At 32.7% G+C, this 26623-nt stretch overlaps 2 protein-coding genes across 8 annotated transcripts in view; both read right to left on the reverse strand.

The window, feature by feature from the left end:
• The window catches only part of LOC110412022 (callose synthase 9), a 37568-nt gene extending 23111 nt beyond the window's left edge, over nucleotides 1–14457 (reverse strand). The window contains exons 1-24 of the mRNA XM_089782963.1: nucleotides 14220–14457; nucleotides 13414–13635; nucleotides 12244–12341; nucleotides 11607–11770; nucleotides 10746–10842; nucleotides 8901–9011; nucleotides 8683–8808; nucleotides 7839–7928; nucleotides 6501–6598; nucleotides 6275–6392; nucleotides 6016–6141; nucleotides 4624–4700; nucleotides 4467–4545; nucleotides 3383–3505; nucleotides 2436–2538; nucleotides 2159–2282; nucleotides 1844–2033; nucleotides 1685–1737; nucleotides 1495–1555; nucleotides 1327–1408; nucleotides 781–830; nucleotides 372–458; nucleotides 162–238; nucleotides 18–42 (exon numbers count right to left, since the gene is read on the reverse strand). Of these exons, the coding sequence (XP_089639089.1) occupies nucleotides 18–42; nucleotides 162–238; nucleotides 372–458; nucleotides 781–830; nucleotides 1327–1408; nucleotides 1495–1555; nucleotides 1685–1737; nucleotides 1844–2033; nucleotides 2159–2282; nucleotides 2436–2538; nucleotides 3383–3505; nucleotides 4467–4545; nucleotides 4624–4700; nucleotides 6016–6141; nucleotides 6275–6392; nucleotides 6501–6598; nucleotides 7839–7928; nucleotides 8683–8808; nucleotides 8901–9011; nucleotides 10746–10842; nucleotides 11607–11770; nucleotides 12244–12341; nucleotides 13414–13627 (2373 nt within the window). The 5' untranslated portion in view covers nucleotides 13628–13635; nucleotides 14220–14457. The remainder of the gene's footprint in view (nucleotides 1–17; nucleotides 43–161; nucleotides 239–371; nucleotides 459–780; nucleotides 831–1326; nucleotides 1409–1494; nucleotides 1556–1684; nucleotides 1738–1843; nucleotides 2034–2158; nucleotides 2283–2435; nucleotides 2539–3382; nucleotides 3506–4466; nucleotides 4546–4623; nucleotides 4701–6015; nucleotides 6142–6274; nucleotides 6393–6500; nucleotides 6599–7838; nucleotides 7929–8682; nucleotides 8809–8900; nucleotides 9012–10745; nucleotides 10843–11606; nucleotides 11771–12243; nucleotides 12342–13413; nucleotides 13636–14219) is intronic.
• Nucleotides 14458–17496: 3039 nt separating this feature from the next.
• TAF11 (TBP-associated factor 11) lies at nucleotides 17497–20745 on the reverse strand. 7 transcript variants are annotated; one of them, XM_021423103.2, is made up of 6 exons: nucleotides 20379–20744; nucleotides 20165–20277; nucleotides 19552–19923; nucleotides 19273–19360; nucleotides 18874–18973; nucleotides 17497–18601 (listed from the first exon to the last, which is right to left on the reverse strand). In XM_021423103.2, exons 3-6 carry the CDS (start codon nucleotides 19911–19913, stop codon nucleotides 18474–18476), a joined length of 678 nt encoding a protein of 225 aa, XP_021278778.1. In that variant the 5' UTR covers nucleotides 19914–19923; nucleotides 20165–20277; nucleotides 20379–20744; the 3' UTR covers nucleotides 17497–18473. The 7 variants fall into 7 exon arrangements, with proteins under 7 accessions (XP_021278778.1, XP_021278779.1, XP_021278780.1 ...); XM_021423104.2 differs by having other exon boundaries at nucleotides 17497–18332; nucleotides 18438–18601; nucleotides 19552–20745; XM_021423105.2 differs by lacking the exon at nucleotides 20165–20277 and having other exon boundaries at nucleotides 20500–20744.
• Nucleotides 20746–26623: the final 5878 nt, after the last annotated feature.

The raw sequence follows: 26623 nt of genomic DNA on the forward strand, positions 1-26623 counted from the left end.
TATGCATAATCGCTCACCTGGTTAGAGGACGATGTAGAAGTCCTGCAAAACCAAAAGTTTCTCACATAATTAAAAAAACCAAATACCAAGAGAAAAAAGGAGCAAGCATAGTAACCATTCAAAATGAACCACAATTGTTGTACTATGTTTAAGTGTCTGACCTAACAGGATGAAGCGTCTTCATAAAAGCTGCTGGAAACTCCTCAAAAAGTTTATGGACAGCACCCAAAGATCTAATCTGAGATTTCGAGAAAAGGTTCAAAGCACAACTCAAGTGGAAGAAGAAAGTAAATTGGGGAAATAAAACTGACAAGCAGGAAAACATAGTAAGTTGGCAAAAAATAGACATAGGTCAGACGAAAACTACATACCTCCCCAAGACGATCTCTTGCCCCAAGCAAGAATCCCCACACAGCAGATAAGACAGTGTAAAAAAAGTAGATGTCTAACAGATACATCTGCGGCAAAAGAAGGGAAACAAAAATAAATATATAACTAATATAGAAAAGGGAACAATTCACTTAAAAAAACTGAATCTCTCCACTATTTCTTAGCAAGACATCCACCACAAACACAACCAAATATAAAACAGATAATAAAAATTATTTAACTTGCATGTATATCTAATTCCCTGCCATCGCATCACTTTAAATTAAGAGAATCCCTTTAAGGTAAGCTATTGCTCAAAATGACATCATGACCCATTTATCCCCATGTATCAGGAATTCGACGGACTTGGTATTTCATATCTTTAGAAACATATCAGGGATTCAAACTTACAGCTATCACTGGAGCCCATAAAGTAGCCACTGTCAGAGCATTATGGTTATCTGCATGCAAAGAGATATTCTCAAAGAAAGTCCACGTGTATTTAATTATAACAAGCATAACAGTGTCAAAACTTCCAACAACAAACAGAGAATGGGAGGAAAGTAAGGACACGGAACAAGAGAAAACTCCAGGCAGAAAGTCAACATAATATTTATGCATCAAATATAGTTTTGATTCCTTTATTTATACTCCGGCGGAAGAGCACAGACATGCAAAACAATTTTGCAACTTGTAATAGGTTGGCTTTATATATTTACAGAGAGGCCACTACGCTCAACAAACAGAATTTCAAGTTTTAGATTCTACAACTATACCTATTTTCTTCCCAAATAAGAAATCAATTTCAAGTACATCAAAGATATCAGTCGGCACATTCAGCATACATATTTTACAATTTAAAAAAAAAAGGAAGGCAATTCTTTCAGTTGTGTGACTATATAACAAAAAATTTAATGCATCATAAAATTTTATAACATGAACATGCAAAAGGCATACTTTTAGATACAAAATCATGCCAAGAATATTGTAGATCATCCATAGTCACTATAGTCCTTGTCGGCTTCACCAAGGGCTTAATCTGCAAAATTCAGATAGAGCATTATAAAGATAACCAAACACAATATCAACATCCACACTACATACGGCGAAACAAAAGCCTCATACCTGGAAAAAATAGGCAAATGAAAATTTCCCGCTCAAGATGATGAGCCAGAAAACCATATATCTGCATCACAAGTACATGATAAAACATTTAAAAGGTATTCATCAAGCATTCAATGAAAAGAAAATTTTCATTCCCAATGTGCCTGGGGTACATAATCAAGGAAACTCAAGGACAGAGATTAGAGATTACTTGATAAAGTCAGTAGTCCTCTCATACATGCCAAGTCCAACATAGTACCGTTCCTTTGAGAATGAACACAACAAAGAATAATAATAACAGAGATAAGAATTAGCAAAGAAATATAAAACAGTAAACAGAACACAAGGTACAAAAATAGAAAATGAAAACCTGGCGCATCCATTTGATAAAGCGAATCAAAGACCAGCGATCACACTGATTGGTCAAACGATGGCATGCTGGTATTCGCATGAGAAAACTTATGAAAAACTGGATACCAGCATAGATGCCTATAACAATCAAATACAATCTGAAAACAACTGAATCTGAATTTGGTTTACTCTCTTCCTGTAAAGCTTTCCTGCAGTAGTGATGGTTGAACATTAAAAGAAGTTAACCTTATATATAAAACATATATATGGACCAGTTAAATCAATGAAATTAAGTCAAAAAAATAAAGTTTCAGCAAACTAACTGAGAACATACACATAAAGGAAGGATATAACGACTGATGCAACACTGAACCAAACAAATCGAAGCAAAATCCTGGAAACAGCTAGGCGTCGTGTGGTCGAATATGCACCATACATCATGAAAACATCCAAAACACCTATATTATGAGGCAAGAACTTTAGCAATTTAAGTGAAATATTTTAGCAGCAAGAAGAAACAAATTCTCGTCAGTCAATTATCACAGTAGTTAATTATCTATTTAGAAAAACAATGAAACATCAAACATCAGCAGATGCAAAAAGTAACCTACTTTCTATAAACTTCATCCCTACAAAAGTTGGACCAAGACTGAGAACTTCCCGTAGAGTCTTCGAGTTCAGATGTCCATCATTGAATGCAATGATCGTGAGTCCCTAATAGAGAGAAATAAGCTAGCAATCCATAACAATGGTTAAGATATAATAATGATAATTATGGATAATGAATAGATTCCATTTAAAAAGAGAAAAGAACTCTATTCTAAGTAAGGTGAAAGAAATATACAACTCTATTCTAGCACAAAATTGGAGTATACATAGAAGGCTCAAAGATCAATGCAATCATAATAAAAGAATCCAATTAAGGATCAGGCAGTTTCCATTTTTTGTATGCAGATGAAAGGAGTGGTTTAACAGAAACATGGAATTAAATGGAACATCAACCGTTGGACATTGAATAAAGGAAATTGGCTAACAGATGGAACCCACACCGGCACAAATTAGAATAAACTAGATAAGTGGAGAAAATTACACAGAGAATACAGATAATATCTCTTTGCTTTCAAAATATATTTAGTACCTAGCCATTTCTCAAATACATTTTAGGGGGAGGAAAACTCTGGACTAGATCAATTGGGGAAAACAAAACTTTATTCTTGCACCTATCAGTGATGCCCAATACTGAGGGATCCGAATTTCAACCTCCAATAAAGGAGACTGCAACAAGGAGAGGGGGCAGGGAGAGACAGATGGAGAGGGAAAGTGGCAGTTTTCATGTTCTTAAATTTTATAAAAGAAAAGTATTACAATGAGACTAGAGTAGCCATTACACAGAAAAAAATATTAATGATGTGGGACAGGAAATCGAAAAGAGTAGAAGGTGCATGTTATTGGCATGTGCTTTCAGAAGTTTTATACACACCAAACCAGAAAAGAAAAAGAAGAAGAAGAAAGAACTACAAAAGTACATAGAAACAAGCCATCATTTAGATTTGCAAACCTGAAACATCATAGCAAGAAATATCCACAATCGATGAAAACTATGGTAAAGATGGAAAAATGTCCGGTGCTCAACAAATGAAGTTTTCCCTCGATGTTGACCTCCTCCAGATTTAAGTGGATTCTGCAAAATAAAAAGAATAGAAAGAAACACTAAATTGTAGCAGCTTACAGCACAAATAAACAGTCAAGACCCACAAAAACCAAAGAAAACAGGGTATTAATTAAAACATAGGCCCGTCAAACAGATTCCCTAGCAATAGAGGGTTGTTGCAGCAAGAAAGCAAATTAAAGAAACATAGCAATAAAGATCCCAGACACCAAAATAGTTACTGCAACAATCAAGTTTCCATTTAAAGTTCCTTCAATTACCAGATGAACAGTTCAACTTTATCTTGTAAAAATCACAGTGCACTTTGAAGCTCATATCTTCCTTTTGAAACAAAGATTCTTAAATAAAAGAAGCATAATGGAGATGGAAAACAAGGTGGTCTAGGACAGGGTCCATTAGATAAATCAATTAAAAAAAATTTAAGGTAACAAGGAATTGAAATGAATTCCAATTTCCAAATATTTGAAAATATTAAATATTGGGCATACTGATAGAATGCTCAATCGAACAGGTAATCATTCTAACTATTTCGCAGCAACAATAATGCTAAAACAAAAATTAGGCTAAAAAATCAAACTGATTATCGCTTAAACATTCTCACAAACACATTAGCTTGAAGCCTCTTTGACTTCAAGTACAAATGTAAAGCAGACAACTGTTCAAAGAAACTTGTAAATTTCAAATTTTGAAATTTCTATCATTATTCAAGAACAACAAACAAAGCCTCTCAAAAAACATGTATTTTAAATATAGGTCATTTAAAGATGGCTCACTTACATTATTTGTTGAACATGTTAGGTTTAGAGCAATTATTCATCAATCTCAATTATGAGCAAAATATTGAAAAAAAAAAAAAAGAAAACATGCAACCTGCATTCAAATATTTGAAGGAAGAGAACACATCTAACAGGAAATAAAATCCTTAACCTAATTCCAACCATGATGCAAAGTTGAACAGTGGTTAGATGCAAACCTTTGACCTAGGTTTTGGCTTCTGGAAAAAAGATGAACTTTTGCGCCAAGGCCAGCTAAGCTCAAAACAATGAAGTGACCTGAAAAAGCAACAGATGGTCAGCCATCAAAACATGTTAACAAACCTTAAAAGAGTATCAATGCTGCCAAAAAATTACCAAAAATATTCATTAAAATCATCATAATTTCTCCAAGCAGAATGTGGTGCTCGGCCGTTGTCATTGTTTGCAGCCTCCTGTATTCCAAATTTAAATGCATAGTTAGAAACATGAAGACTTTCATGAGGAAACAAGTGTCAGTGTGAGTATCAAGCAGCTGCCACCTAAATAGCAAAAAGACCACAAGATAAGATCTAGCTTTATTAGTAACAGAATATTTGTAATTTCTTGAATCCCTCCCTTGGATTATGCAGCTCTTGTTCTATTTTTAAATGTAAATAGAGCTTTCCAGCTACTTCCACCACTAGTTTCTCTTCATTTCTGCAATTATCATACATCAAGAGCCATCCACGACAAGTACTTCAGTTTCACTATATGCTCTAAAATACTTCTGACCTGAAACAGAGCTGACTAGGCTCCAATATTACAGTAACACAGGGTCCTTAAGCATGCAGCACTATAAGCAAATGCCAAATTCTGGGATATGGGTTCAAAAAAAGAAGACAAAAATAGTGTTTACATTCCTAATCAGCTTAGGGGCGGTTAAATTGCAGTAAAAAGGACCTACAAAAACATTTAATGCAACTTTAGCAACCAATCGGACCTATATGAGACTTCAGCAATGACAGAAAGAGTTCATACGTAGCCACACCACCACCTCCATTATAGCTTAAAACTTCTGCAAAATATCAGAATCAATTTCCCTTCACCCATGGGAAATAATAGAAAAAGCATAAATTAACTTCACTATGGGGGTTTGCTCAAAACACAGTTTGCCCATGACCCGTGCGGTTTTGAAAGAGACACATAACCCTGTAAATTGCTTCATTACTAATAGGAGGTTACACTGACAGTTTTTAATAAAATGAAAACTTTCATAATAACTTATTATTACCCTTATTCTACTAAATTAAGACTTCAAATTACATGTAAATATACAAAAGAATTCCACCAGTTACATATGTACAAATAAGTCCCTCAAACTAACAGTCCAAACTAGAGGATTCTACAGGGGCCTATAGAGATTCACCTAAACCTAATGGAGGTAAAGTGCCCTTGAGAAAACACTGCAAATAAGTGTAGTGTATATGGGCTGCTGGCACCTCTCTTCTAAAATTGTACAAAAGTCAAAAGGCTTATTCACTTGGGAACAAGGAACTAAAACGATGAACAGAGTTAATCAGGAAACAAAGTTGACAACAAACACAAAGACCCATTAACTTAACCATAATCAAAAGTCAAAATTATCCATGGGTAAAAGCCACTATCTACAACCAGCTCATCTAAAACGACTTAACCACATTTAAAACTAAAAAATTTAGGCAAACCAGTAACTGAAGTGGCAATATAAAAATATTGTTAACAACTTGCTGCTGAGAGATTGAGACATACCGCAGCAACAACCTCAAACAGCGGAGTGATAACTTGATCAAGGAATGATACACCACTTTCAGAACAGCAACTATTGGCTGGTTGTGCCAACTGCTGCCTTAGAATTTCATCCATTTCCCTCACCATCTGCGCACCAAAGTTAAAGTTCAAATGTGAGTACAAGCTTAAAAACAGCCCTTCACAATAAAAAATTGCAAACAAGCATTTTACAATATAGGAATAAGTTTGACATCAACAGAATAACTCTAGGTTCACTTACATGATGAAATATGTAGCACAAGCATTCTGGAAGAAATCTGATGTTGGCAGCTTCACCCCAAATTAAGAAGTACAAAGAAACAAAGAGTAATTTCTTCTCCTTGCTAACAGCATCCAGACTGCACAGGACAATTAGGAGTCCATAACTCTTAATTGTCGCGGGTCATAAACAAAGGGCACTCACAAAATAGTCACAAAGTAAACGACAGGGAGATGGAAATCCTCACTTGCTCCAAACAGGTTGAATACACAAGTAGTTGCACCATTTGATGTAGTTCCCAAGAGACTTAAGAAACACCTTCTGCACTGCAGCCTCATCCAATTTCTGCAGAAAAATCAAGGTAAAAGATCTGGATCAAATGATGAGAATGCTGAATAAAAATTATTGTACCCAATTGAAAAAAAATGTCACATAAACTAGCCCTTAAACAAAATTTACATACCAGGAGTTACAGAAGTAATAATTAAAGTGTTAAAAAAAAATCTAAACTACTAAAATAAGATAAAAGACCCAATTGAATTAACAGCCAAATACACCAGCCTTAAACAAAACAAAGGTTAGATATCTAGGCTAATAGGAAAATGTGAAATTCTAAACTCTTCAAATAAGATCAAAATATTCAATTCAGAAACAAAAAGTCAATCATTTTACAGCTGCATGCACCATACCTTAAATAGAGATTTCAAATTCCACTAAGGAACCACCAAGATTAAGTAATCAAAACAAGAATTAGCTTTACATTTACCATGTAAACATCTGTTGATGGAAAGGAACAGAAAATTATGAAGCACGAAAAATGAAACAGAGAGATAGAGAGAGGGGGAAACTTTAAATAGATGTTAAATTCAACTGCCATGTGTCAAGTTTGGCCACATGGACAAAGACACATTTCTGATTTTCAACATGATAGCTATAGAGAGATTAACGGTGTGAGGATTACATTCTAATTTTCATTAATGATCAAATTTGACAATCTGAAATCCTCCATTGTTAGTGTTATCTTCTTGATTGACAAATTTTGTAAAGGTTAGATCCTAATTTGGGCATTTAACCTGCTTTTTTCCCCTTTTTCCATTTTTGAGCAGTCATAAAATCAACATTTTGTCTCCACCTTAAGTTCTAACTAAAAGTAACGAGCAAAATCGAAGCTTAGATTACTCTTCCTTCTTCTCTTCTGGTCAAACAATAGCAAAGTTTAATTCAAGTAGTTCAAAGTGCTAGTTAAAGCTACTGTCAGACAGGGTAAGCCAACAAGGAGAAGACATGTAACCACCAAAAACCCACTACTTCTGAACTGTGAACTGTAAAATACTTGCATGTAAGGTAAAAAAGACCAACCCACAGGCAAAATTTAAGAGCACAGTCCTCGCTCACTCCATACACGCATCAAGCAAGTTTAACCAAAAGATTCTTAGTAGAAGATTATTATAGAGAAAAATGGAAAGTGAGTGCTGTCACCTCTCCAAACGTTTCCAAAACCAGGGACTTCTCAAAGGCCAATCATGGGACATTCAATATACATTGGAAAGTTCAGCAACAATAACACAACAAAATCGTGACTTACTGGTTCAGTTTCTTCAGGTATTCCCAGTCGAGATTGTTCATTGGCAAGCAGGAGAACTATATGTTCACGTTGGTTAGAAACATTGTCTTTCTGAAATCGAAAAAGTATATGAATCAGACCTTAAATTAAAATGTCAAACGTGACAAAATTAACACTAAAAAGACAGGTTTTTAATGCAGGATAAGTTTAAAGAACAATTACATGAGAATGAGCAAAGAAATTAGAAACACTATCATAAGATAAATAATTGAAACTAATAAGAAAACTATGGACCAAGAAATTATATTTCAGTCAAAAGCACTGACATGTTTTTACTTTTCTCATGCAAATTATTATTTGATATTGCACAATGCAAAATATGCACAATGTCACTCAAGTCCGAACTATAAGCTAAGTAGTAAGAGTAACCATCACAAAGGAAAATAAAAGCCAATATACGTTCAATCCAATATCAAACACAAGCTACAAGGTCAACTTATGGTTTCATGGCTGGTTAAATTGGGACATATGCAGCAAGGGATAGTTAGAGGTTGATAGTTTCTACAAGACCTAGACCTTCCAGGAGGAAAAAGGGTTGCACATGTGCAACTACAGAATAAATAAGCATGAAAGCAGACCAAGGCAGGTAACATACAGAGGTAAATTAGCAGGCAAGCAGGGACCAAGAGAAAAATGCCATTGGAAACTTCAAGAAAAAACAGGTACTGCAATCTGATGCTTACATAGGATAGGAAATCTTACCCAATAATGTTGTTTAAACTTAGAAATACTGAAGTCTACAAATAGTAAATAAAATAGCATAAAGGAAAACACCATTTATTCCATGTCATCATAGAAGACAAACCTGAAATCCAAAAACATAATGCAGAAAATCCAAAAGATCGGCACTCCTTGCATTAGGAATAGAAAAATCGGCGGGCAGTCTTGGCAAGCCCCCAAAGTACTTTAACGCCGAAACAGCTGCACGTACCTGCCCATATATTTTTTTAGTTTAAAAGAATTTAAAAAAAAAAGCTAAACTATATTTTAATATGAGCTCCAGAAAGAGCAAAAAGATCTAACCTCAGGGAATGACGCAACAGCATTTGTTATGGTAGGAGCATCCAATGGGATAATGTTATAAGCAATGAGGTCCTCAGTCATGGCTGCATCTGAATCAATGACCCGTTTCAGCTGCTCAAAAGAAATTACAATTACACAAACAGGTGCTTGAATCATAAGATCATAGTACTGTAGAACAGCACACTACAGAATATGACGACAAAATTTTTGACAACTAAAAAAGAGTGCATACTGCATATGCCAAATTGCTATAATAGCCCAAATCAATTTTACTGACAATGATACTAACACAACAACACAATGTTGAGAGATCCCACTGATTATGTGTTTGTGGTAATATAGTATTTGCTGACAACAAAGTATATCAGATGCTTTGAGGAGACAAAGTGGCTTCACAAAATATGTTTCATAGAAAACATTAAATCAAGGCATACATAGAACTAATAATACCAAGGGTGAACGGTGACCATAGCCACAGGCCTTGAGTAATTATGTTTACTAGGAAAAACATGCAATGTAATAATTAAATAGATTAAAAGAAACCTAACCCAAAAAAAATCAAAACAAAAACCTTTTAATACTCTACCACCATTCACTCTTCTTTCCTACAAAATAGCTCACGATCTGACAAAAACCAAAGTGAAAATCTATCAACCTCCTCAGAAATAGGAACATCTATGGGAAGTGCTTCCATACTAATTATGAGGATTAGCTTCTTATAAATGAAAACAATTCCCCATATGATGGACCATTTTTTAAAATTGAAACAGCTAAAATACCTATTAGGTGAGTGGATTTCATTTGAGGCAAAACTTGATTCCATTCAAAGACTACTAGATCAAGAAACAATTCAAATTTTACTATTACTGCAACTGAAAAAGGGAAAAACAGCAACAAAGGAAACAGGAGTTGCTCATAGAATATTTGGAAATAAAACTAGCAACAGCACAACCTATCAGTAGCAAAGCATCTTAGATTGAGTGATGCTACAGCTTCAATACCACAACTTACATAGGAAGCTTACCCCTTTCACCATTCGTGTGTTATAAACTGACATTCAATGAGTTTAAGAAGTAAAAAACCCCAAATGCTCAATAATGAAAATAAAAAAACAAGACAGACTCCCAACTAAGACACCTAGATGACTCTGATAATGTTTCTCAAAGGCAAGAAAATTTACTAGTTTAAAAAGGAAGGAGAAAAGAAAAAGCATTACAGCAGAAAAAACAAAATTACTTCCAAAAAAACAGACATGAAAGAAAAGAGGAACAGTATGGCGTGACCTAACATATAACCAATTTGTACTTTGCTATTTTGACAAAGCTGTAGAAGGTATGCATTCCCCTCAATTATAATCTAGAAGCTACGAACGAGATTGCTTTTTGACCTCATTGAAACTTCAGTAAAAGACGAATCAAAGTAGAGCTTTTCAGATAATGCTGTTGGTCGGTCAAGATAAGGATATGTCCATAACATCTATCAGCTTCACAGCAATTCCTAGCTCTATCTGAAGCTTTGCGTCTTGGCCCAAGCAAAAGGTGTTTTTCAAACCCCAATTTGGCCTAACTTCAACTTTCTAAAGCAGAGAAGCTACTCAAAAGGCCAAACCAAAGTTTATCATTCTGAATATGGAACGTTATTAGAACGCTGCTAGATTATGCTTATACTTTAAAGAAATTGTTTATCAATGCGATCAAAAGCATTGCTTAAAGACAAAGAAGTTTAGATGTTAAGTGATATGTGCACCTCACTGAAGCTTAAAATCCACCATTTAATTTTGAAGCACAACAACAAAAAATATCAGTTAAAAATATTTAAATAACAAATAAAGGCTATACCACCAACCTCCTCAGGGATTTCCTCTGTCAACTGCTCCAATACCATCCCCAAAACTCTTAATGTTCCAAAAACCTTTTTCCTCTTCAATGTCTTCCGCTCCAACCTAGAATTAGAAAAACAGGAGTGAATAAAACAATTTAAAACAAAGAATAGGAAAAATGGAGATCAATCACGCAAAATCACCACCAAAGTTATAAACGGTCTAACCCTATCTATTTAAAAAATGCATTCAAAAAAGTCAATTGCATCATGAAGCAACAGATTTATTTTATGCATAAAGAAATTTAAGGTTTAACCAACAACAATACATAAATGCCCAACAAAATTATAGCATAGCAAGCAACAATTAATTTATCTCTTTTTTTAACACTTTTGGGTTTGGTGAGCCTTGAGTAGACTACAATTTTTGAACCTCGATAACACTCTTGTGTGATTTTCTTTTCAATTTATCACACATGCCACACAGAAACATTTGCACTAACTAAATGGAAAAATATATTTGTAACTTTGAGGAATCTAATACAATGCACATATACGACCCACAACATCATTTATTGCAACAAGAAAGTTAATTGAAGAGGCATGAATGTAATATCATAAATAAGACACTTAAAGAGGCATAAAGCTAATGGAGTTAAACATGTAACCGACTATAGCATGTATGTATTTCAGGATTCTCAACGCATAATCAAAATTGATCAAGGTACACAAAATACTCAATTGAAGACTCTGACCACACAAGGAATCACATTTACAGAGAAGAGAAATTTTTTGAGAAAGAGGCAGATAAGCAAAGAGTGCAATTATATACAAACATAAAGGAGAGAAGCTATGGTTAAAAGGCATGATCCCTATTAAGATACTTACTCCCCAAGGTTACCACTAAAAACACCTGACTCCCTCAACTTCATTTCTTCTTCTCGTAGCTCGTCAACATTGTTCTTCTCTCTATAAAGCTTGTAGAACTCTTGCAAGCGAGTAATATCTTGGCTCCTATCTATGGTTCCACTTTCTCTCTTCACTAGCTTTTGCTGAAATTAGCAGAATGGGCCAAGAAATGCAAATGACAGTAGGTAGAAACATTAAGAGAACCACATTTTCTGTATAAAATATATTTAGAAAAAATGCATCAAGTAGTCAAATCAATCATGAGACAGCCACATCAGCCAACTTGCTTCTCCAACAGATCCCAACATGCATACCCTCATAAGCACAAACACAAACCAAAATCCATACATGTGCAAGCAGGAATAATATTTCATCATAAAATGTCAATTCAATTACTCAAGGAGCTTTTAAAAGTAAAATAGACAACCATATTTGAAGAATGTGCTATGAGCATCTAACACACAAGGGAACAAGTAACAATCAACAATTCTACTCACAAACAGCAAAAGCATGCACACCAAAAAAGTACTCATTGACTTGCTGTAATACAAGTTCTTGCTTGGTGAGCAATAGGGCAGAGGAAGCTATCAGCATTTTTCATAGAGTAGAAGTATACCTTGATGACAGACATTAAACCTGTCTTGAACTGTAAAACACCTCTTCCTTCACTATTGGGATCCAGATTTTGAGCAAGTGAATAGGCATGCTCACATACTGCAGGAAAACAATAAAATTAGCTAGTTCAAAAACATTAAACAGCTTTCATTTATTTGACTTTAAATCATTCATTGTCTATTAACTGTAAGAATTATAGCATTCTGCAAGGGTTTCAGTTATATCAGATATGTTCACAATCAGTCATGTTCCCATAGAACTAGAAACCCTCTGACAGCCATAATTCATTCACCAAAAAATTAATGAAAAGTAAAAAGGGCTTTTATCCAAAACTTCCACTAAAATTGAAGAGCACATCCCGTCATCACACAAGCACATATTTAAATGCATGACATGTGAATGCATGTGCACAAAGCAAGGCACTTGTTTTAGGAGGAGTATGAGGGGTTTTTTCTGATGCATAAATATCCTAATCTAAGTTCATGACCATTCAACGAAATCAAATGCTGAAGGTTTATGAAATGATGGGAGATAAAACAAAAATTTCAAAAAGAAAAACATGATTAATCATGCAGTACAACAAATAAATCACTGAAAAAGTGACAATTGGAATACATCAAATACTATATAATGAACATTTAAACTGGCCTCATTTCACTGTACCAAACATTACAAGAGTCAAACACATTCAACCTAAAAAATAAAGGATAGAAAATGAGGGCATTAAACTTATTTATCCAACAAGGATATCGAGAATATAAATCGCCAACAGCCAATTATAATGAGAAGGGTTTAAAGTTAGTACAGTAAAAGAAAAAACATAAATCATAATCAAATACAAGAAAACATGTAAAAATGAACAAAATTTAGTTTCTTTTTTGGTGACTTCATCAGTCATGTGACCTGCAAATAATACAATTGATAAAAGTTTCCTCATGATTTAATGGGTTTATGAATATACAGCATTGTATTAAGACATATATTTGAACCATTTCACATATCATCCAAAAATTCAAACAGAAATAAACATGCCAGTTCCAACTCCAATGATTTACAATGTAGAAACATAAATAAATATAAAGAGCTGCAACATTGTTGGATTATAAGATAGAATAACAAAACATTCATACCTAGGTATCTTAGATACCAAAGGAAGAAGAGAATAACATACAAATTCTAGCTACGTTGGGATCTTCATCCTGAATTTCATCTGCAGCTCTCAGAATTGCATCTATATCCCTATTGTTCGCAAGAGAAGAAGGAACATATCCAGCAATTCCACTAGCAATTCCACTAACAGGCTGACCTATTGAACCCATCCCAAATCTTTCCCTCCGTAAAGCTGCCCGTACTAACCGCTCCCATAGCTCCTCCACTCGAGACATCTTTTCTACTATATATAGAAATCCAAACAACAGAATTCAACTCATTAACAGATTCTAAATAAAACAATTTACAAACAGGTAAAGCATGCAAGTAAACTGAAAATCTATCTTAGCAGAGACATAACATGTGCTCATCATACAACAGTATCAAAGTAAAGAACATTAGCTGCCTCATTGCTGGGCGTGGACAAACAGAAAATCAACTAATTAGCACATACTATGAAACCTTGTTCCTCCAGGAACAACCCATTAAAAAGGGAAAACTCAAAAACATAAATTTAAAAAATATATATAATTAGAGCACCAAAGATTTGATTTTAAGCCCAAAATGTTAAACCCTAACTCACACGCTACCAGAATCAAAGAAAAAAAAATTAAAAAGAAAAAACTCACCTGCGCTCAACAAACGAATTCAAACTTTATTGAAGAAAAAACAATTATTGATTCATTGTTTTAAAAAAGACATAAGATCCAAAGATTTTGCCATTTTTTGTTAGTCTCTTTTCCTCAGTTTTCTCGGCAAACAAACAGAGCATTGCAAGTTTTCATCAGAGGTAGTTTGCAGTGAAACACGAAGAAGGTTAAGGCGTACCTGATTAAGGAAAGAAAAACCCTAAAGACCGAGTTGAATCGGTGAACTCCGGAGGTTTTAAATAAAAGAAGCTTTTCATGTACAAGTGAGATAATGATATAGAAAGGAAGGTGGCTTTCTTTAAATTCGAAAGGGGACACAGCAAGCGATGAAAATTTCAAAAAGAAGAAACGAAATTGAATCTAAGTTCAGACTTTTTTTTATTAAAAAAGAAGTGAAACAGGTTGCACTGATAACAGCCGGTCGTACACGGCTTAAATTTCTATGACGCGGTGAAGAAAACTTTGTCACGTGACAGCCGGTGGACACGTGCCCCCCTCGTAGTCTTGAAGTTTTTACAAACCTATAAAAGATTACCAAACCGGCAACTTTTTCCAAAAATGATTACAACGATAAAAGAGAAAGAGCATATATATATATATATATATATATATATATATATTGAGAGTATCTTTTTATTATAGGAAATAAAATTATATTTTGAGAGTATTTTTGTACTATTGGAAATAATTTTTTTTAAACTAATTCTTTATTTTTTTTTTACTTTATTATTGCTGGGAGGTGTATCTGTCTTTTCATATAAATTTTTTGCTCCATTTTTAATTAAAGAAGCTTGTTTTACATACCTTTATTTGTATATACGATGATTTTTTCATTTTCGTTATCATGGAGCGGCTACTAAAATCCTTCACGAAAAATTATATGCTCCAAAACACTTTGACTTTGATGATTTCTCAAGAATGAAAAAAAATGAGAGAAAGTATAAAGAATGAGAGAAAATGTTTTAGTTTTCCTGGCAGTATTTATAGAAATACTAAGGATTTAGAAGCACGTTATCTCTTTTAAATTTAAATGTAATAAATCTTTATTTACATTTAAATAATTTAAATTTATATCCTACTCAAATATTTTTTAATTATTTAATTAAGAAATATCATAATAATATCCAAGATTAATTAATTAAATATTTATTAATTATTCACAACTAATTAATATAGTTGCATGTCATGTAGACGCAGCACATTTAAATTTAACATCTCCCACTAGTATACATTTGGCATCAACTTATACCATTCTTAATTTAACTCATTCTCCATTCACTATTATATAAGGAAAATGGAACATGTGACTAATAAGAAAATAAAGGTACCAACGAGAAATAAGATATTAAGTTATCATTTCACTAATATAACACTACTTGAGTTCTCATCATACCCAAAATCATTTTAATCACACAAGATTTTACACCTCTAATCGCTCTTAGCTATACAGAATTTTTTTGTGTCTAAACTCATGATTATATCTAACAACTAATATTTTATAACCACCTAAGCAATGAGTTATAAATCATGTATGTGAGATATATTATAATTTTTCCTTAGATACTTACGTCAATCCATTAGGATTTGATTATTTTTCTAGTCATGTTCTTTTAGATCACATCACTCTTAACTCTTGGAAATCATGCTAAAGTAACAACATTAAATCTCAACTTCATATTTGTTAACTTTATTTTTATTTTGACATGGCAAAATTAACTGAACTTAATGAGCTTTGAAAGTAAAAGATATTTTTAAGTATGAAGAAAAACTTTAAAGGATTGTTAAAATAGAAAAATATATTAAAATGTTTTAATTGTTTGAATATATTTTCAATATAGATGATCATGCTCTTAATCTTCTCAAAAGTCTCTTGTTTCCAAAATTATATGTGTTAGCCCAAGAATCAAGTTTTCAGAAAAAATGACTTGATTCTTAAATGAAAAAGAAGCAAAATACATTTCTTTATTTACAAGAAAAATTGATTTTGGAGAAAAAGAAATCAATTTTAAAGTAAAGATCAATAATGACGAATCGATTCTGAAACAAGGAGAAGTCGATATTTGAAAGACAAAAGTTACAGACCTTGTGAAAAATTGACACCTAAGAGACAAATAATCGATTTTGGAGAGATAAAAGGTAAAAGGAGTAAAGCAAAAAAGAAATAATCAATTCTACAAAGAGAAGAAGTCAATTTTTGAAGTACCAAAAGTACAACTCAAAACTTGATGACCAAGAAAGACATGGCACAAATTTAGTCTCAGTCCACAGTGAAGAACCAACATATTGAGGCAAAAAAAACAATTTTTCAAGATTGTAAATGTATCACTTTTATGCCCAATTGTAAAAAAATCAACACCTTGGAATAGAAAAATGGATTATTCAAGGAAAAAATGCTACAAACGTTGCAAAAACAAAAAATTCAACTACAAAGATTGATTTAAAAAAAACAAAAAAATTATGCAAGTTGGTTTGAACGTGTAAGAAATGATTCAAAACTTACTCTAACAAGTAGAAAATCTTAGAGGCTATAAATATACATCTTGTGGACATTAAAGAAAGAAGAGAAGAAGAGGATTTTGAATCATTCTTGAAAAGGAAAAAAGCCAAAAAACAATAACAGCAGCTATGAGCAAAAAGGTTCTTACCTTAAAGCAAACAAAAAGCTTAAAATTTTCATATTTATTCTTTAGTTGATCTTTCTTCAGTTTAGACCTTTCTTTATTATTTTTATTTTTGTGAAAGCTCACACCTTTTTAAACCAAAATTTCATTATCCACCTTTCTAGAGATTTATAGTTTTTGGTTCACTTGAATCCATTGTTGTATTGATAATACCATCAAGCAAAAGGTAAAAGAATTTTATCTAATCCTTTATAAGGTTTATTCTTGTATAAATGTTGTTCTTTAACTTGAAAAAACAGTGTCTTAATAGAGATTACACTTGATATTGCAACAAGCAAGTTGTTGAGATTACATTTGATAGTGCAAAAAGCAAGTTGTAAAGGTTACACCTAACTTTGTTAAAAAAGTAAATTGATAGTAGATTCAAATGTCTTTTGTTATGAAGGGAGAAGATGAAGTCATTAGAAGGCCGAATTTCTATAAATCTCCTATTGACTCCTTTCTTACTTTCTTGCTCTTTACTTATTTAGTTTATGTTTTGTTTTATTGTTTTAATCTTTCACAGTTGAATTTATTTTTGAAAAAACGAAGATTTTTACTTAATAATCAATTCACCCCTCCTCTTAGTAGTTTTACTTTAAACTAATCTTTTGTTTTGTTTTTTAAATTTATATTTGTGAGGGCATCAAATGATGCCACCTTACTAAGAAATAAATTTAAACCTTTTAAGGGATCTAAAAATAAATATTATTATTATTTTAAAAATAAAAAATACAATTAAGCAGCCATTTCTCATGCTAATTAATAGATATATATAAGTTTGGTCTTGTAGGGTTACTATGTCTAAATCAACAGCATATTCACTCCTCATCGCAAGGATAATAGTTTAGCTATTCCATACAACTAAATAACTGCTGAGGCAATTGCAACTCAATTGAGCTAAGGTGACATGGGAAAGAAGGTAAACAAAAGAACGAAACCAAATACAGGCAGCCTAAATAAATAAGAATTAACACTGAGCCCATCAATTAATCTGAACTCCAAAAAGAGTAACCATTTTCTCCTCCACATCATGGGATGACTTCATTAAACTGAATGTTACCATTGTCAATTCTGCAGTAGAAATTCTTCCCCAAATTCAGTTCCAATTCCACTTGCAAATCCTGTGGTGATGATTCAGGAAGATTTTGTTCAACTTAATATACCGCTTAGCCTCTCAATTAGTCTCCGCTTTTCTAATTCCAACATACATTTTTGCGTCAGGTTCGAGTTCTGTTTTTTCGGATGGGCTTCCAGATTTGAGTTCATTTTGCTGCTTCTAACATAAGTAGTTCTTTCTCCTGACAGTATCGGTCATCATCTCGTAATAGAAGCTGCCAATACGAGAATAGTGCTCCAACAGCCGGTGCTGCAGAATGACTCGTTTCTTCCAACAAACCAAGCTAAAGAAAGCGTCATCCCAATACTTGGGGAAGCCCTCTAGTCATCATGCCATGCATCGGAGTATAATCATAAGTACCGGTAATATCAATACGTTTCAATTTTTGAAGCTCTCACAGACAAGCAACCCCATCACTTTTGGCAAAGTTTCTCTGTTGTATTTAACCTTTTTGGAGCTGAAAAGAAAATTGGATAACACAATCGCAGAAGTATACATTGATTCCATTAACCTGCCACTGATTTTATGGCCTATAAGTATCTCACTACCTTTTCACTGGAAAGGAACAAAAGGATGAAATGTTGTCAGATTTAAAAACCATGTAATTAGTAAACACCTGATAAATGTTTGCTAAGTTCGTCTCTTGATACACTCAGTGAAAGAGCCTCTGCACTGATTTCTTAGGTACTTTCCCTTCAAGCTTCAATCTTCTATAAGCCTCTCTGATGTGGCAAGGCCTGATTGGCCCAGATTCTTTTCTCTCTGTCATAACCATTCTAGCTGCAAACCACCACAAAATAATGGAAAATAGACTTAGCTGTCTAAATTTTGATTAATGATCTTTTTTATCACTAAGCCATATATTGGATCACAGCTTTTGTTGCATTGGCTCTGGACAATGCAATCAACTGAGAAAGCTTCAAAGTGCTGATTTACAACTATTTCTTCCCTGATTTTAATGGTTCATGTTGTTTGTTAACTTATCAATCAAACTGATTTGTGTCTGGAAATGAAATCTCAACACTACTGCTGTTGGAGAAAAGCGCACATACCTGTCTCAACAAGTTCGCCAACATACATTTTTGCTATCCCACACACAACAATGGTCATTGGTAAAGAAATTTTCTGGCTCCCAGTGATGCTAACCAACAACTGTATTTACACCAGCACAAACCTGAAGTCTATAAATTATCAAATCATGTTTTACAAGACCACAATACATAAATGAGCCATTTAAGCTATAGCAGCTTGGATGTAAGCCCCACGAATCTCATACAAATTCAGATGTCCAGAGTTTAGTACATCACTTTTACCTTTTGAAGAAGCATAACACAGGTTCAGAATGTCGATCATGTTAAAATTAGCACAAATTATTATAATCCACCATCTATAAGGAAAAAAATTCTCGAGAAAGCAAAGAACCACAAAAAAGAATAAGCTTAGAAGCCTACCCTTCTCATGTTGGACTTTTGAAGTGCAGATCTCCTAAAGGATTCATATCTACTCATCTGATCCTCTGTGAATTGTGATAAAATGGCCCTGGAAAGAAGCACAAATTTAAAAATTTTAGGCAAATGTCCCCTTAATTTCTAGAGAATTGCAACAGTAAGCACGGAACAGGAGAGCTTAAACACTATAAAACATGTCTCTTTCTCCTGATACATGAAGGTATAAAAGAGTGGAACAGGAATAAGCAGCATGGAAAAAACAAAAAAGAAAAGTAAACTCACTGCATCTTGGCCATTTTAGCAGGATCAGCACTAGAAGGGAACTTGCCAAGCTCAACATCCACGTTTTCCTCCTCTTCGTCATCATCATATTCTTTGTTCTTGGAGGCTGCGGCGGCAGAAGCAACATTAGCGTTAACACTGGGGGTGAGCAACATAGGAGTGGGGTTGGATGATTGGTGAGAGGGATTATCGACATTGGTGCCGATTTCATCATAATCATCGTCATCTACAAGAGTATGGTGCCCAGCAGGGGTTTGGTTTTGGGTTTGGCTGTCCAACTCATCCTGACCAATTGGGGAATCAGGTGGTGATTCCTCTTGCTCCTCCAACGCCGCTTCAAATGGATCCTTTGATTGCTTCATTTCGAATTATCTGCTTTTGGATTACGTCAGAATTCCATCTAAAAAAAATTACAAAGATAACACATACATAGTATTGGTAGAAAGAGAAAGATCGTTGACGGCGAATGTACTGCCAAATTGAGATTAAGATGAGAGTTGAGGGCTTTCGTTTGTGGTTTTAAAGTTAGGGCCTAGACAAGAGCAAACATGTTGTACAGGTCCAGCAGAAAAAACAAAAATATTTCAGAAATGTAAGCAAAATTCATGATAACCTGATAATATTGAAAAAACAATTTTCAATTTCAAGCTGAAGTCGAAAAACCCAAGGGAGCCTAGAGTGACATTACAATCTGGGGGAGGCCCGCCCCCTGAGAAACGGAAAAACCTTAAAAACAGAAATCCTAGAGAAGATCAGAAGACCCTTGAGACAAATAAAGAAAAAACCACCAAAATTAAAAAAAAAAACATAAATAAGAGGACAATCACCCTAGTCTAGCAGCAGGTAGGATACCCAATCACAGAAAAGCAAAAACCCAAACAAGCCAAAAAACCAAAAGAGAAAACTCAGAGCGATGGAGGCTCGGTGGAGAGAGGTTAAGAGCTTCACGTTGTCGTGAGGGTTTCTACTTTCTAGGGCCTCGCGCCTGAAAGAGGGACAAAGGGTTGTGGCGGCGTCCGACAGAGGGGTCCCATTTAGGGTTTCTTTTTAGGTTTGTAGTGAGAGTGGCTTAAGAGGAAAAAAAAAAAAAAAACAAGATGTCGAGGCAAGGTTTTAAGAGGTTGAGGGAGGAGCTTTGCTAGCCTCCGGTTAAGGAGAGAAGTCGGTGAAGGAGGTTAAAGCGAGGAGGAGAAGGAATATAGCGTCTGCACTTGGGTTTGAGAATTCGAGACGCTCAAAACGACGCCGTTGACAGAACTAAAGGATGTCAGGAGGATCAGCAGAACGACACCGTTTGATTTGTTGAGGATGTAGCATGAAACGACGTCATTTTAACATCTGAAGCAAGCCATTTTGTTTAACCAGCAAGGTTGGAAGGTGGGATAAGCCTTGGGTCAGGCCAGGTGGCCATACCACAGGCCATGATTTTGGATGGGCTACTACTGTTGTCAAGATAGGCAGTTGGGGTTTGCTTTACAATCCAACTAACTAGGATGTTGCATGAAACGACGTCGTTTTGAAATCTGCGGCAAGCCCATTTTATTTAAGCAATATTGTTAGAAGGAAGGACCAGCTTTGGGTCAAGCCAGGTGGCCCACATTCGCAAGCCCATAATTTAGGTTAGGCTGCTGTAGTTGGCACTTTGGGCAGGTGGGGTTTTCTTTACAACCCGAGTGATTAGGATGTCGCATAAAATGACATTAAGGTAACGTTTGATATAAAAAAAGTGAGAACATATTTTTTATAATATATTTAATTAAATTATATTATAATGTTTATTTTACAACAGATCATTACAATGTAAGATTGCAATGCAATTGCATTACAGCCAAGGGATATAATGTGATTGCAGTCCAAAACTAATGCAGTCACATTACATTACACTCTGTAATGTTTTTAAAGACAATTTTATTTTTTAACTTTATTACTTTATTAAAAATAATTTATAATATTATAATTAAAATAAAAAATATTAAAATAAAAATATATAATATAATAATAAAAAATTAAAATAAAATAAAATATAAAAAATTAAAATTTATATAATATAGGTAAAACAAATGAAAATAAAATATATAATATAAAAAATATATTAAAAAATGAAAATAAAATATATAAAATTATAATAATAAATGAAAATAAAATATATGACATTAAAAATATATTTAAGAGATGATATTATTATAAAAATTAATAATAAAAAATATAAATATATTAAAAATAAAATATATAAAATTATAATAATAAATAAAAATAAAATATATGACATCAAAAATATATTTAAGAGATGATATTAAATAAAAATTTATAATAAAAAATATAAATATATTAAACTTGTATTTTAATAACTAGGGTTAATTTTAAAAATTAACATTACATTTCCAGCAAAGTACTTATAAATCAAACGCTGTAATGTTATCTTCCCTGTATTTTAATCATTATTTTACTTGTATACCAAATACTGTAATGTAATGTTATGTTCCCTGCAATTACATTACTTGCAATCATATTACCTGTAATCATATTGTATTGTAAAGTACCAAACGCCATTTAAAATTCTCAAAAGGAGGCGTAATCATTAATTTTGAGATACTCAAATCTTAACTTTATAAAAATAAAATATTTGAATCTTATTAACTATCCAAATAATTTTAAAAATGATTATCTTAATCCTAATCCTAATACATTCTCACTATTCTATAATTACCTTAATCTGTTTAAAAACCCAATTAGATAAAAAAAATTATTAAAATATTTTTCATGGATATCTAATTACCCGAACTTGAATTCGTACTCGTATCTATGTACAATCATATTTTTCCTATATATTTCATATAATTAAGTACTAATTAAATTAATAAAAATATAAATAATAAAATTTAAATTTAAATAATCAAAAATAAAGATCTTAAACATAAACTTAAATAATTAAAAATAAATGTCCATACTACAACATAAACTTACATAACCATATAAAAATATCCAAATAACAACATAAACTTAAATAATTAAATACAAATATCCAAACAAATAATATAAACTTAAATAATTAAATACAAATATCCAAACAACATAAACTTAAATAACTAAATATGCTAAAGATTGAGAGAGTGTCCTATTGCAATTATAATTAATACTGTTATAACAATTTTTAGCTGTGGCCATTTTTCAAAAGACCTAGAAGCATTAAACATGACAGAATCAATATCTAAATCAATTTCGAAAGAATAAGTACAGCACAATAACACATGATTAGACATGATTTCTAAGCATCTTACAAAATGATTTATTTACCACAATAAGATAATCCACAAATTTTGGAGCACTAAATTCTCACAAACAAATTCCTAAAGATTTGAACATAAAACACTTTTCTATATTTTGAAAATTTGTAGGTTAATGAGCAAATAAGAACACAGCTCTTATACTTGTCCAGATCACTAATTTGAAACTATGTCTTGTATATTATGACTGAATGGCAACTATCGTAAAATTCTATGGTAAGCGAATTTCATTATGAAGGTTTTTTTATGTTGGCAGTGAATCAATGGAGGTATTTGATGTTGTTAATGTGTCACAAACACACAATGATTAAGGGAGTTATGTTAGAAAAAGAAAGGGTTTTAACAATTATTCGTATTGTTTAGATTGAGAGATGAGGTCCACGAAATGAGAATTTTTAGTGCAAGGTACCACGATGCAGAAACTTTTGTTCAAGAATGGCATTAGATTTTTGGCTCTAGCATGGGAATTGTGTAAAGAACAAGAGCCAACCTTTGAAATCAAATAAATAAGACCACGTCTTCCAAAATGGGAGATGTTGTAATTCAATGAATTTAAAGGTTTCTAAATCTTGAGGAGCCTCAATGTTAACCTTGTACTTTAAATTCATGTATTAATCTAAATTATTTTAAAAAAGCACTCATAAAAAATTGGCAAGCATTTAAACATAGGCCATGTATGCTTATAAAATATTTTTACTTTGATAAAGAAGCCAAATAAAAAAGAAATGAGATTTAGTGATTTACCTGAATAAAAGAAAAATTGAACACTTAGCATTGAGGAAGAAATTTAGTTGTGTCTAAATCCAAGATAAGTCAGAATTCAATTTTTAGGACATTATATAACACAGGGAACCATTACCCCAATAGAAAGATCAATAAAATTTGCTGACAAATTTTCAGATAAAATAACTGATAAAACTCAATTACAAAGATTCTCAAGAAGTCTCAATTATATTCTTGATTTTTATCCAGGATTAAGCAAAATATTCAAACATTTGCATCAAAGACTTAAGAAAAATCCAGTACCTTGGACAAAAACTCATATTAAAATAATACAACAAATCAAAAAACATGTTAAAGGACTCCCATATTTACACTTAGCAGACCCTGATGCACCTAAGATAGTAGAAGTAGATGCCTTAGAGTTAGGTTATGGTGGGATTTTAAAACAAATTAAAAATAATAAAGAACAAATAGTTCAGTTCACTTTTAGGCACTGGACTCCAGCACAGCAAAATTATAGTACGATAAAAAAAAAGAAATTTTATCAATTGTCTTATGCATTTCAAAGTTTCAAAGTAATTTATTAAACAAAAAATTTCTTTTAAGAATTGATTGCAAATCTGCAAAAGAAGTTTTACAAAAAGATGTTCAAAACATTACATCAAAACAAATTTTTACCAGATAGCAAGCCATTTTAAATATATTTGACTTTAATATTGAATATATCAAAGGGAATCAAATTCTTTACCTGGTTTTCTTACAAGAGAATTTTTACAAGGAAAAATATGCCCCAAAACTTAAAAACCTACCATAGCAAGATTTAGTCGTTTTTTTCAAAAGAAAAAGAAAAACAATATTCAAAATATAGTTACAAAATCTTTTATCCCGAGTCAATTCCAAATATTTTCAAAGTCCAAGAGAGGTCTCAATTCAAAATCTCAATATTTGCAGGCAAAAATACCCCCTAAATTAAGAGAAAGAAAAGTCAAAGAGAGAAGATCCTCCAATATTATCCCAAAGCCCATCAGATAATGGTACGAAATCTGTACCCAAGAAGAACAAGAAGAACAAACCCAACATTCTTTCCCAAATCCTACCCAGGATCAAAACATCTACCAAGATGCCCAAGACCCAAATAAGATAGATTCCCAAATCCAAAAATAGATTGAATCTTTATCAAATTCCCTGAAAGTAGCATTGGCCCTAGCTTCCAAAACCGAGAAAGACACACCAATTAAACAAGCGACCATTGCAGCTCTCCAAAAGTCCCAAGAAAAGAAATTGTTCTTGATAAACCAAAACCAAAAAACTTACAAAGCATTTTTTCAGACCAAACACTTACCCAAACACAGTCCCAATCATCAACCTCCAAAGAAAGGCAAAACTAATATTTTCGAAAGAAAAATACCCAAAATGTTCTTCTTATTAAAGAAGGTCTCTACCATGAATACCATCACATAGTCATCAGAAAAGCCTTTCAAGGATGACACTATAAACCATGAGATTTACAGAAACTTCAAAAATATTACCAGAATATTTTGATTCAAATAGGGTTTGTCTTTTTCAAACATTACACTGACCAAAATGATTCAACATTGATAACCCATTTTACGGTCCAAATTTTAAAAGTTTTAAAGTCAAGAGACTGGGGAGAAAATCTTAGCCAATTCAAAAGGTTTCCTACAAGTTTTTCAAATACATTAGACCATTGCGTTGTATTTAACTACTAAAATTATCAACAAGCATGGTTCAATAATTTTCTTTATAACAATAAATACAACCGACACTCTTGATTAATGTTTTTCAAATTTGACAACAAATATAAATTTTCAATTTGGTTTTCCCATTGGTGGAATTAGTTTGGTCCTTTAAAAGAAATTCTTCCACCCAAGATTAATGAATTATATGAAAAATTCTCAAAATGTTTTCAACTTGAAGAAGATCAACTAAATTTATATACTTCAATACATTTTTTTTCAAAATTAACTATCTCATAGATAACATTATGGGATTATGTTTATGATACTGATGCACATTCTGGAACAGTGATGGTTATCAGGACATTCAAAATAAAATGACACAAATTTGATAAAAGAAAATACTATCCCCAATACTTGATTTCGTGGATCAAAAAGAATCCAAAACTTTACAAAAATCTTCAAAATTCGTAAGTTTAATAAAAAATTGAGTATAAAAAAATAATAATAAAAATACTCAATTCACTAGATTCTGATAAAGAAAAGAAAAAAATAACTTTATTCAGAGTAATAACAAACTTGTCTCAAAATGAAGACTAGGTTCTTCCAAGAAGGAAGAAATGAAATGAAAACTAACAGCAGATTCTAGAAACAGACTCCAAAAATCATGCCAACAGAGTCTATCAACAAACAAACGAACTGCTGACACAGCAGCAAAAGCATACCGAAAGCAAAGACAAACCGAAAACACTGACAAGAAACAATCTTCAGCAGATTTCCCATCATCTCCGAAAATCCTGTCCACAGACAAAAAAAAAAAAGTAATAAAAACAAAAGCAAAAGCCATTGGCAGACAAAAGAAATTAAAAGCAGTCAAAAGTGACAACAGACCCGACACCGACAAAGCAAGTGAAATTCAAATGAAAGCAAGATGAAGTTAAAATTAAAATTCAAATGTAAAAAGTCGACTATGTAAGACTAAGGAGAGGGTTTTTGGCTCAAGAGAGTTTTTTCTTCTTTTCTCCTTCTTCTCTTACAAAAATCCCAAATTATTGTATTCTTTTAAAATTTAAAATCAAATCTCAATAAAAAAGATTATATTTTCATCTTTGGTATTTCTCTACAAGAGATTATTTTTTTCATATTTCGGTTAAACAGTGCAGCCTATGTGAATTATTGGAAATATTTCAATCGATTAAAATATTAAATTGGGTAATTCAATTCTTAATATTTTGAATTGGGTTCTATCAGAATCGACTGACTTGGTTATATAAACTGTTAATAGGCAACCCATCAATTCATCTATCTCTAACCTTTTCTCCTACCCTCCTCCAGCTCCAAGGGTCCAAATGTGATCCAACACTGAAG

Source organism: Theobroma umbraticum, unplaced genomic scaffold (genome assembly GCF_002168275.2).
Source record: "Theobroma umbraticum cultivar Fairchild unplaced genomic scaffold, ASM216827v3 scaffold_95.0, whole genome shotgun sequence".
NCBI classification, from domain to species: domain Eukaryota; kingdom Viridiplantae; phylum Streptophyta; class Magnoliopsida; order Malvales; family Malvaceae; genus Theobroma; species Theobroma umbraticum.

Excerpts from the sequence above, each read along its gene's own strand:
- TAF11 (XM_021423104.2), bottom strand. The coding sequence starts at position 19,913 with ATGAAGCAATCAAAGGATCCATTTGAAGCGGCGTTGGAGGAGCAAGAG. Across the intron at positions 18,974-19,272 it reads AAAAGTCCAACATGAGAAGG|TTGTTGGTTAGCATCACTGG; the intron begins GTAGGCTTCTAA and ends GTGTAAATACAG. Across the intron at positions 18,602-18,873 it reads TGGCGAACTTGTTGAGACAG|CTAGAATGGTTATGACAGAG; the intron begins GTATGTGCGCTT and ends GGTGGTTTGCAG.